This window comes from Eschrichtius robustus, chromosome 12, assembly GCF_028021215.1.
Source record: "Eschrichtius robustus isolate mEscRob2 chromosome 12, mEscRob2.pri, whole genome shotgun sequence".
NCBI lineage: Eukaryota > Metazoa > Chordata > Mammalia > Artiodactyla > Eschrichtiidae > Eschrichtius > Eschrichtius robustus.
The window spans coordinates 85,984,902-85,996,907 of NC_090835.1; the positions used below are offsets into that span (position 1 = coordinate 85,984,902).

The 12,006-nt window shown below is 44.8% G+C and overlaps 2 protein-coding genes across 2 annotated transcripts; one reads left to right on the forward strand and one right to left on the reverse strand.

Annotated features, from left to right (window-relative positions):
* Positions 1-340: 340 nt before the first annotated feature.
* On the forward strand, positions 341-2,860 carry UBD (ubiquitin D). Its single transcript, XM_068558218.1, has 2 exons — positions 341-409; positions 1,988-2,860. Exons 1-2 carry the CDS (start codon positions 392-394, stop codon positions 2,456-2,458), a joined length of 489 nt encoding a protein of 162 aa, XP_068414319.1. The 5' UTR covers positions 341-391; the 3' UTR covers positions 2,459-2,860.
* Positions 2,861-4,275: 1,415 nt separating this feature from the next.
* On the reverse strand, positions 4,276-8,524 carry LOC137774092 (putative olfactory receptor 2I1). The gene is given in 2 exon segments (XM_068559210.1): positions 4,276-5,263; positions 8,508-8,524. Coding segments are annotated over 2 exon segments (1,005 nt in total).
* Positions 8,525-12,006: the final 3,482 nt, after the last annotated feature.

A 12,006-nucleotide genomic window follows, 5' to 3' on the forward strand; every position in this document is an offset into this window, starting at 1 on the left:
TTAAAAGCAGCAGGGGAGACCACAAGCTTTAAAGGTCTTCAAGCCGGTGAGGGTCCAGGACTGCAGGCTGGGAAGTCATAAGTCGGGACTGGGAGTGGTGGGTTGTTAATCAGGGAAAACTTCTCAGCAGAGAAGGACCATGCCATATTTGGAACAGGGAGGGCAAATGGATTGGTTGTGGGGAGAAGTGCTTGATCAGAAGGTATTTTTGTTTACTGACTCTGCTGTAGCAAAAGTGAAAGTAAATTGAGGAGACCTTATGAGAACAAATGGTACAGGAAAGCTTGATAAGCACAGCCGTCAGGCAGGGGATTTCCTTCTTAGCTGCTTATATAAACTGGAGGCCAGGACCTTTTCTCTGTCTCCTGATTCTGCGTCCCTGATTGCAGAGATGGCTGCCAAGCTCTGTGTAACTTGGGATTGGATAATGGGGATGGGGGGATGGAGAAAGGGAGAGCACCTCCGAGATACGGGAGAGCTCTCAGGAATGGATGAGGGAGAGTGCTGGGTAGGTGGGGTGGCTGGGAAGGCATCTGGAAGGGGATGAGAGAGGCATTGATACCTACCGAATGTGAGGAAGGTTTCCATGTAGAGAACCAGGTCGTTTGGCTCCTGAGTTCTCTTTTGTTGAGACCTTGCACTGGCCACTGTTGGGTGGGTACATGGTAGGAAGTGGGAGTGGGCTTTGTGCTCTGCAGGGCTGGCAAGACTTGAAATTACGGAAATATTGTCTTGATCCCTTTCTCCCTTATCCTGTTTAGGGGTCCAGGGCTCTTAAGCTTCCTTCTCTTCCCAAAAGAGAGGTTCACAGAATTCATTTATCTTAAGTTGTTAATGCCCTGATACATTGCCTTATGTAAGAATATATGCTCTACAAAAAGAACTTGGAATGAGGGCAATGCTTAGCACAGAATAGTGAGAGTTCAGTGAAGAAATGTCTGTGGCATCTAGATTGGGAAGATTTTTTTTTAAAAATATTTATTTATTTATTTTTGGCTGTGTTGGGTCTTCGTTTCTGTGCGAGGGCTTTCTCCAGTTGCGGCAATCGGGGGCCACTCTTCATCGCGGTGCGCGGGCCTCTCACTATCGTGGCCTCTCTTGTTGCGGAGCACAGGCTCCAGACGCGCAGGCTCAGTAGTTGTGGCTCACGGGCCTAGTTGCTCCGCGGCATGTGGGATCTTCTCAGACCAGGGCTCGAACCCGTGTCCCCTGCATTGGCAGGCAGATTCTCAACCACTGCGCCACCAAGGAAACCCGGGAAGATATTTTTGAATGAAGCCTGAAAGAGGTCCTCCGAGGCTTTCCAGTGACAAGACAGGGGGAGATTCCCCGTGTTCAGATTATTGAAGTAAGACTTAGATATACTCCCTACTTTCTGTGAGTGGGGCCCTGATGGGATTAAAGGAGGAGATCATAGTCTATAATAGGTAGATATAGAAACACAGAAAATACATATGGACAAGTGATACTGAACATAGGGTCATTAAAATAAGCTAGTTGTTATTTTTTTTAAAAGTACTGACAGTACAGAGAAGATGTGTCCTAAACAGGGTTTCCATGTAAAGTAGTCATAGTCATGGAGGACAGCCACGTGGGTATTCCGTTAGGCCGTCAAGCCTTGGAAATTCTCTTTGAGAGGTGTTTTTAGATTCTGGTGTACATTTCTGGTTGCTTTCTAGTTGTATTCAGTTTTTGACATTTGACAAACTTTATCTGGATAGGAGACAGGTAAATAAGGTGGGAAGTCGTTGATAACATTTTGGGATGGATAAGAGGTATGGTTACAAAGGAATAAGACTGGTTTTCTTGCATTATGACCTGGAAATTTCAAAAGAGAAGTTTCAAAAAAGGGAGGGGTACAGGTTGTTGTAACGGACCAGGAGGACCAGACACGAAGTGAAGGGTCGGAGTAATGAAGGAGGGGGCACGAAGGGCGCAAAAGGTGGCAGGCCTTCTAGGCAACTGTCTCTTGGTCTTTGTTGTCCAGGTGAACGTCCATTCTCAGAAATGGGAATTAATGACCTTCACTGTCCACTCAGAAGGCAGAGTGAAGAACATCAATGAACATGTCCGGTCTAAGACCAAGGTTCCCGTGCATGACCAGGTCCTCCTGCTGGGCTCAAAGACCCTAAAGCCCCAGAGAACGCTGTCATCGTATGGCATCGACAAGGAGATGACCATTCACCTCACCCTGAAGGTGGTGAAGCCCAGTGATGAGGAGCTGCCCTTGGAATTGATGGAGTCCGGTAATGAGGGGCAGAGGCACCACCTCCAGGTGCGAAGGTCCAGCTCAGTGGCCCAGGTGAAAGAGATGATCGAGACAAAGACTGCCATACCCCCTAAGAAGCAGGTTGTGACTTGCAATGGAAAGAAACTGGAAGATGGGAAGATCATGGCAGATTATGGCATCAAAAAGGGCCATTTACTCTTCCTGACGTACCCTTGCGTTGGGGGGTGACCACCCTGGGGATGGAGTGATATCAGGAGCAAAAGACCTTATTTCCTTTTGCTCCTTACTAGCCACACCCTTTGACAATTTCCCAAAATTAATGAGAAAGATGAATAGCAAGAGAAGTCTTGGAGTGGACTGGCGAGGAAGAATGTAGGATATTTCTAACTCATTGCTTCTTTCATTCTAACATGATTGAATAATTGGCAAAATTTTGTATAACATATTATATATAGATATATTAGAATTTGAAGGCCTGTTAGAGACAGCTTTCAAAACCAGCTTGCAGTTTAATCCTTCCCTTGTTCCCTCTGACTCATAGAAAAACTCCTATTTCCTTTCCCAGCCAACAAGATAGTATGTTTTAGGTTGTGATCAATCTTCTTCTTTTTCTTCTCCTTTTTTTTTTTTTCTTTAATTGGAGTATAGTGCTTTACAATGTTGTATTAGTTTCTGCTGCACAGCAAAGTGAATCAGCTACTCCCACATTCTTCTAGTTACTGTGTTGGCATCTATGTTTAGCTCAGTGCTTCTTCTATCATATCACTGAATAATCGTTGAACCAAACTGACTTTCTACTTACAGAGAATAGTGAAATGGTTTATTACGAAGTGAATTATTTACTGTGACATGACTACAATCATATTAATAAATAATTTAGGAATTCAATTAAACTACCTCTCCTTAATGAAAGCTATTTGTTATGAAATGAAACTTGGCATTGTGCCCCTTCTTACTCTCTCTATTTCTCACATCCAGTTAAACCATTCTTATTTCTGGGGACAACGGTGGGCATGGCAAGATGTTCACCTTGGGGATCTAGAGACTTTATGTCTCTTGTGGGGCTCCTTGGGAATAGATATGCTTTAGGTGGGAACGGACTTTCTGAAAGTTGGGGGATTGTGGACCAGTCTCTGTCCTGCCTGCCTTAGGGTCTAGCAGGTCTTCTCTGGGTTGGGTGAGGGGGGTAAGGATTTGTTTCTGGGTTGACCCCAACGCTCTGTCCAAGTTCTGGCTAGTGGAGCTTTTTTCTCTCTGCTTCCTCCATCTTTCTCCCTTTGTTTACTCCTCCATCTCATCCTCATGTCTCCTTCCTGATCACATGTATGTTTTTCTTACAACCTGAAACATGTCCACCCTCTTCTCCACTAGTCCGGTCTCTTCTTTATAACTTGCTCAAGAACCACTTCCTGCAGAAGAGGTTCCTGAACTTAACCCTGCTCAGCACAAACCACACTTATAGGTGTTGCTTATTACAATTATGAGTGAACTGCTCTGAGGTGGGCACTATTTAACCGCATAGGTGGGCATTGGGTTGGACTGATTCCTCGAGACAAGAGACCATGGCTTCTTCTTTTGGATGGGGCCTCCTACAGGGTAGAGTCTATGATTTTATTGTCACGTAGGGATATGTCTGATGGCAGACACCATGGGGTCTTCCACGCTCGCTTCCATCAGACTGGAATCCGTCATACATCATCGTACCAGCATATGGACTCTTGACGGGTGGTTATAGAATCCCCTGAGGATGGGGAAGGTCCTCCCAAAATCAAACTTTCTTTTTTTCAGCAGCCTAGGAGAAAGCCTGAAGGCCATTTCCCCCCTCACTAGACCTGCACGTATAAATGTCGGGATTTTCCCTACAGCACACTAACCTTTCCTGATGGGAGGAAGGGATCTCCCCCATTAACCATGGACTCCGTAAGGACAAATCTTGCAGATTCTCATACAGAAATGAGCAGCCTGAAGGCTAAACTGACTGACTTTCCAGTGGGCATTTCCCGCCTTGGGCCCTGGGGTAATACTTCCTTCCCTCCCTGACTTACTCACTGTCTAGCTTGCCCTCTCCGAAGACTCCCCAGGACCCTCCTCGCTGCCCCCTTCACTTCCTTATTCCTGAGGGTGTAGATGAGTGGGTTGAGGGCGGGTGTGATTACAGTGTAGAAAAGCGAAATGAACTTGCCCCGCTGTTGGTTGTAGCTGTGAGTGGGTTGCACGTAGGTGTAGATGGCTGAGCCACAGAACAGGCAGACGGCTGTCAGGTGGGACCCACAGGTGCCCACCGCTTTCCTGCGGCTCCCTCCGGTCCTCATGCCCCATACAGCGCGGGCCACGGCGCCCCAGGAGGCCAGGATGACGGCGGACGGCGCCAGCAGGATGACCACGCGGGCAGCAAACATCTGGGGCTCGGCGGAGTCTCGGCCGCCGCCGCCGCAGGCCAGCTTGGGCAGCTTGGGCAGCGCGCAGATGAAGTGGTCCACCCGGCGGGGCGCGCACAGCGGCCGAGCCGCCAGCAGCGCCGTTTGCGCCGCAGAGTTGGTGAGGCCGCCGAGCCAGGAGGCGCGGGCCAGCGAGCGGCGGAGGCGCGGCGGGTGGCACACGGCGGCCGCGCGGTCCAGAGCCATCACCGCCGGCAGGACGCACTCGGCCGAGTCCCGCGCCAGCGACGCGCACAGCTGGGCCAGGCGGGGGCCGAGCTCCCGCCACAGCGCCCGGCCGCGCAGGTCGGCCAGCAGCGGTGGCCCCACGCTCGTGGTGAAGCCCGCGTCCACCAGGGCCGGGTGGCAGAGGAAGTAGTACATGGGCGTGTGCAGGCGCGGATCGAGTACCGCCAGCTGCACTAGCGCCGAGCTGCCCGTCAGAGTCAGGAGGTAGCCGAGGAGGACAAGGGCGAAGAGGACAGGCTGCAGGGAGGGCCAGTCGGAGAAACCCAGCAGGAGGAAGCGCTCCTCTGTGCTGTGGTTGGCCTAAAGCGGGAAAACTCGCAGAATGTTTGGAAGGACGATATATGCTACACGAAAGGGTGATGTTACCCTTCCAAGCAAAGGAAAACCCGGGCCAGTGGGCGTGGGATGGGAGAAGGGATGGAGCACACACAATGCTTATGTATCTACTGGAAGCTCATTTTCAGATCTGAGCCCGTAGTTTATATTAGTATACCCTAGTTGATATATTTACCAGAAAATTCTATGAGGAAGATAGAACTCCATCCTATAGATGAACAAACTTGGGCTCAAAAGGGTAAAGCATCCCAAGGTCATAGCTAGTGAGTGACCCCGTGGACTTGTACTAAAAGGCCTGTTTGATTTAGAAATCAGTACTCTTTCAGCTGCTTCTGGAAGGAGTCCTATGGTAAAAGTAGAAATCTAATCTTCGTCCCACATGATAACCCTTCAGGTATTTGAAGACAGATTTCACTCTGAGCCTCCCTCCTCTTTGTTTGCAATGTTTAGTGCCCAAAATTACACGCAATACTCCAGGTTTGATATAACCAACACTTGGTAGAGCAGAACTATCTCCTTCTTTGTTTCAGGTGCTCTACCTCTATTAATACAATCCATTATACTGCTGACTACTGAATTTTAATCTGTGGTGAATCTCTCTTCTAGGCTGCTTCTAATGTCCATGCCCCTCCTGCTTACTATCTAGTGTGATGATCATGAGCAACAAAGATTGGCACATGTGTACCAGCCTTTAAATCCAGAGTGATCTGGGTAAAATGAAAGTCAGGGGACCTGGGTTCCATCTAGCATAACTGCCTTTGACTAGTGATTTGATATGGGGAAGTCACTTCATTTCCCTTTGCCTCAATTTTTTCATGTGTAGTAGGAGGATTTTGTACTCTATAACCTCTAAGGTTCCTGCATGTCTTCCTGGCTCTAATTTTAATAAATATTTTTCAAACAAATGAAAAGTGGATGCAGAAGCTTTTTAACCCTTGATAGTGATGCTCAATCACATTTCCTGACGGTACAAAAACCATCATGGTTGATGTGATGGATAAAAGTCACATAGAAAGCTTTCTACTACATGGTTCCTGACGGGTATGATTATACAGATAGCTTGTTTTAAACATCATTTTCACTGTTCTTAATTTAAAACTCATCATCCCCTAATTTTTTATTTGTCAGGAAGGAACTCTCTTCCCCCTAAGAAAACATTATGTTTATATGGTTCTCTCGTTTTATCTTCATTAGGCAGAACAAGTATTAATGTCGTGATGAAAAATAAGGGTTCAGGAGTCAGACCGCCCAAGTTCCATTCTTGCTTCTGCCATTTCTTAGCTGAACAACCTTGGGCAATGTTGCTTAACCTCTCTGTGCCTCAGTTTCCTCATATGAAAATAGAATTGATTAAGTAGCTCCAACGGGTAAAGCTCTTAGAACAGTTCCTGACACATAGTAGACGTTGAATAAATGTTAACTATTATCACTATTTCACATCAGGAAACAGGCTTTTAGAGGGTTCCTACACTACTTAAGGACAGAACTGGTATGTACATATATACCCTTTTTCATATGTTAACTCTTATGTGAAAAAATAGATAATACTCCTATTTTATACAGTAGGATAGGAGGGTAATTGAGGTTAAATAACTTGCCCAAATTTACATGGTTTGTAAATGCCTCTCAGGATTTCAACCTGATTAATTCTGGGATCCTTGCTTTTTTTTCTTTCTTTTCTCTTTTTTTATAAACCAGGCTCTAATTATGCTAGGGACTGTGATGGATAAAACTACATACAAAGATTGACCTTTATTTCTGGATAATTTTATAGTCATACTGGAGATGAATAAAGTAGGAGAGTTGACATTCAGGCTTATGGTCCAATGGTGCTAGAGACGTTGAGTTACAAAGAGTCAAATTTTCTAATTCTCTGCTTACATAGACACACACCAGTTCAGCCAGGCAAGTCTTAAGTCATTCTTAGGCAAACCTACCAAATCCTGAAAACAAGCACACAGTGATCAAATTGCACAGACATCTTTACTGCATGTACACACAAATACCCAAACACATAGCTCAGACACATTTGTACACATACCCAAACACCCCATAATCCCCCTAAAGCATCCAGAAACCAAATCTGTTGTAAAAAATATTCTATAACGTGTCCCTACACATCATTTCGTATTCTAGAATGTGCCCCTCTTCCATAAGACCACTTTTTAAAAGTGCAATGTGGTAATAAGCCTAACTTCATGTCTTATTCTCTGGCACTGATATCTAGGCCTTCAGTTTCCAGATGAGAAGTTGGTCTCTTGCTCCTGCTCTGGATTCTCTGGGTTTGAAATGACAGTGGAAGGGATGAAAGAAAGGCCCAATCACATGGCTGTTGATTTCTGGAACCGGTGCCTGAGATCAGGGCAGGTACCTCGAGAAGACAACGTGGGATGGGCAAAACAGTTGTAGAGAATGAGAAAGGGTGTTGATGAGCCTCTACTAGAGAGAGAGCCAGGGAATCAACAGTTTCTGTTATTTAGAAGAGAGGATGGAGCTCTGGGGAATCTATGTCCCTCTCCCATAATTAGCCCTTTGTATGGAGGTGTCCAGAGAGAGCTCCCTCAGGGTAGGGAAGGGAAATTTCTGGAGGGAAAGGGCCCTTTCGGATAGAGTGTCCCTGGCAGTGTGTGGAAGTCAGAGGCAGCACAATTCCTTCTCACATCATTGCTACTCTTAATTTTTAACTGGTTTAGGATTGCATCCTCTGCTGAGTGACCTTAAGCCAGCTGTTTAACCTCAGTGATTCTCATCTGTAAAACATGGGTAGCAACCCTTACCTGTGCGAGATGCTGTAGATTCGATGATGTCATTCCCAGTTTTTTTTTTTTTAAGAAAGTTTTTTTTATTATTATTATTATTTATTTATTTATGGCTGTGTTGGGTCTTCGTTTCTGTGCCAGGGCTTTCTCTAGTTGCGGCAAGCGGGGACCACTCTTCATCGCGGTGCGCGGGCCTCTCACTATCGTGGCCTCTCTTGTTGCGGAGCACAGGCTCCAGACGCGCAGGCTCAGCAATTGTGGCTCACGGGCCTAGTTGCTCCGCGGCATGTGAGATCTTACCAGACCAGGGCTCGAACCCGTGTCCCCTGCATTGGCAGGCAGATTCTCAACCACTGCGCCACCAGGGAAGCCCTCATTCCCAGTTTTGAATGCAGCTTTGATTCTCATGTCATCAGCTTTGCCCCCTAACCCCCTTGTTGCTGTCATCCCCCACCTCACTCCCTTTGCTCCCCTTTATTCCTTGAAGAGTTTTGTCCCTGGCTCACGCTCACTCACTCCAGTGCGGCTACCATCACGATTCTCAGTGAATTCAGTATCCACGGAGATGATACTGTCTCCTCTCAGTTCCTTCCTCAGTAGCCATCTGAACATTTATCACTGTCCTTCACCTCCCTCACATCTTCACTCCTCTCTCTATCCGGCTTAGATTCCCTGGTCAGTCACTGTAATTAGTCCTTTGTGCACATACTATCAACATTCCTGCTGAAATCCACCTCAGATCCTATCCTATCCCTACATTCGTTCAGCTGATCGTGGACGGAGAAAAGGCCACAGTCATGCCGAGAAGTTTCACTTTACATTCATGACCACTAACTTCATTTTTAAATTTTCTGTCCAGTTTTATTGAGATATATTTGACGTATAACACTGTGTAAATGTAAGGTATACAAAGTCATGATTTCATACATCTATGTATCGCCAAGTGTTTATCACACTGAGGTTAGTTAGCACATTCTTCATCTCACATAATTATCATTTTGTTGTTGTTATGGTAAGAACATTAAAAATCTACTCTCATAGCAGCTTTTAAGTATTCAGTACAATGTTGTTAACTATAGTCACCACACTGTACATTAGGTCCCCAGTCATTTTATAACTGAGAGTTTATACCTTTAGAACGTCACCTCCCCATTTCCCCCACTCCTCAGCCCCTGGCAACCAACATTCTACTCTCTGTTTGGATGAGTTTAATGTTTTTAGATTCTACTTATCAATGGTATTGTACAGTATTTGTCTTTTTCTCTCTGACTCATTTCACTTACATAATGACTTCAAGGTACATCCATGTTGTAACAAATGGAAGGATTTCCTTATTTTTTATGGCTGAATAATATTCCATCATATTATATATATGTATAAATATAAATATTATATATAAATATTCATATTTTTAAATGCAACACACACACATATATATAAATACCAATTTACATTCTCACCAACAGTGCACCAGGATTCTCTTTTCTCCACATCCTCACCAACACTTGTTATCTCTCTTGTCTTTTTGATGATAGCTGTTGTGAAGAGTGTAAGGTGGTATCTCATTGTGGTTTTGACTTGCATTTCCCTGATGACTAGTGATGTCAAGCACCTTTTCATGTTCCTGGTAGCCCTTTGTAGGTCTTTGGAAAAACGTCTGCTCAGATCCTTTGTCCATTTTTTTTTTTTAATTTTTTATTTATTTATTTATTTATTTTATTTATTTATGGCTGTGTTGGGTCTTCGTTTCTGTGCGAGGGCTTTCTCTAGTTGTGGCAAGTGGGGACCACTCTTCATCGCAGTGCGCAGGCCTCTCATTATCGCGGCCTCTCTTATTGCAGAGCACAGGCTCCAGACGCGCAGGCTCAGTATTGTGGCTCACGGGCCTAGTTGCTCTGCGGCATGTGGGATCTTCCCAGACCAGGGCTCGAACCCGTGTCCCCTGCATTGGCAGGCAGACTCTCAACCACTGCGCCACCAGGGAAGCCCCCTTTGTCCATTTTTTAATCACATTTTTTTTCCTGAAAAATGTCTATTCAAGTTCTTTGACAATTTTTTATGGATTTTTTTTTGCTATCAAGTAATATGTGTGTATATCTATCTATCTATCTATCTATCTATCTATCTATCTATCTATCTATATATCAATATTAACCCATTATCAGATATATGGTTTACAAATACTTCCTCCCATCCTCTAAGCTGCCTGTGGTTTAGGGCTTGTGAAGACAACTTGAATAATGTAGTAACACACAGAAACCTTCCCCATGGTCCCCTCCATTTTCTTTCCACGTCTCTCAGGATCTTTCAGAGTCTTTGTATTTATCTTGAATTTAACCTAAATGCTTCCTGCCTCAGTAAGGGTATTGGAAGGTCGTAGAAGGATGTGACTTTCTCCTGTGCCCACACTCCCCAGATAGAGCCAGAAGTCTGAGGTCTGACATTCAAGGCTTCCAAGAATCCAGCCTCAAGGCTTCCAAGAATCCAGCCTCAAGTTTCCAAGCCCAGCATGTGTTCTGCTTTTCCTCGCATAAACTTGCTGCACTGATTGGATTGGATGACTCCCTGTGCTTCCCCACTTCTGTATCTTTGCACTGGCATTTCTCTTTGCTTGAACAAAATGCCCTCCTTGTTTCCTCTCACCTACCTCAGTCCTCCCGACCCCTCCAGGTTCCGAACAAGCTTCACCTCCTCCAGCAAGCCTTTCCAAGTCTCCTCTTGCTTCCCAGAGCCTTTAGAGTTTGTGAAAACAAACATAATCTTTTTCACATTCTGCTTTTCATTTCATTATTTTCTGACTATAAAAATAATATATACCACTTATGGAAAAGCAGGAAATATAAGAGATAAATGGGTGAAAACAGAGATATATAAACATATAGGGAAAGAAAAAAGCCTATCTATAATTCATACAACCGATACTGTTAACTATCCACCATCAATAATTTAGGATATTCTCTTTCCCACTCTCTTTTTCCTTCATATTTTTACATAATTGAATTCATTATGGTTTCCATAAGTTTATTTTTTGTACTTGGCGTTAGTCATCTAGTACTATGATGAAAGAATGTCTACATTATTACATATATCTTGTATATATAAAAATATAATTTATATTTATTGATCATCTGCTAATGATCAGGCACTATAATATCCACAAGATACATGTGTGCTCAATGTGTCAATTTATTATAATTTACTGTTGTCCCCTTCTTTGATATCCAGGTTACTTTAGTTTTCTTACAAAGCATTAAAGGTGACATTTCAAGAAACAGAATGAATTTTCTGTATTTTTATCTTTTTTTTAAAGGAAAGAGTGGTGTGTATAGAATGATTGCATCAAATGCTTCCTTAGAATCCCTGGAGTCTGTCTATGTATGTATGTTTGCATGTATGTATCTATCAATCATCTATATCTATTTCTACCCCTCTAGTGACAAAGTGGAAAGAGTGTATTAGATTCTGGCCATGAAGCCCGATCTTGAACAACTCATTTGACATCTGTGAGCAGTTTTGGTGGATAGGCATATTGATAATGTTGCATATCCCTTCAGGGTGATGAGGAGGGAGAGAGGGAAGGGAGGCTCCCGGGGGAGAGCTGGAGTGGGTCTGGGGTTGGGTGAGAGTGAGGGAGAATGAGGAGAATAGAAAAGAGATGCTGAGTGGAGGAGGAAGGCAAAGAGCCTTTACCAGATCACGGAGAATGTTTTGCATAAGGGACACTGTGGGGCCTTGACAATTACCTGCAGACTTGAAAGGCAGAAGAAAGGAGGGTGAATAGAGGAGTGGGTGGCATCTTTGAAGCCCAAAGTCTGCAACTAGATCCCACTTCCTGTTTTTCTCCGTTCTCAGAGGACCAATCCGGGATTCTTCCGAGCTGCAAGCCAGGTCAGCTCCTTCTCCTCTTTCCCCTTACATCTCCGGAGGAACCAAGGCCCCTGTGTCTCAGCCCCATGGCGCCTGAGTTTCTCCCACGTTCCTCTCCTCACTCTTTCCTAGTTGACCCTGACAGGGA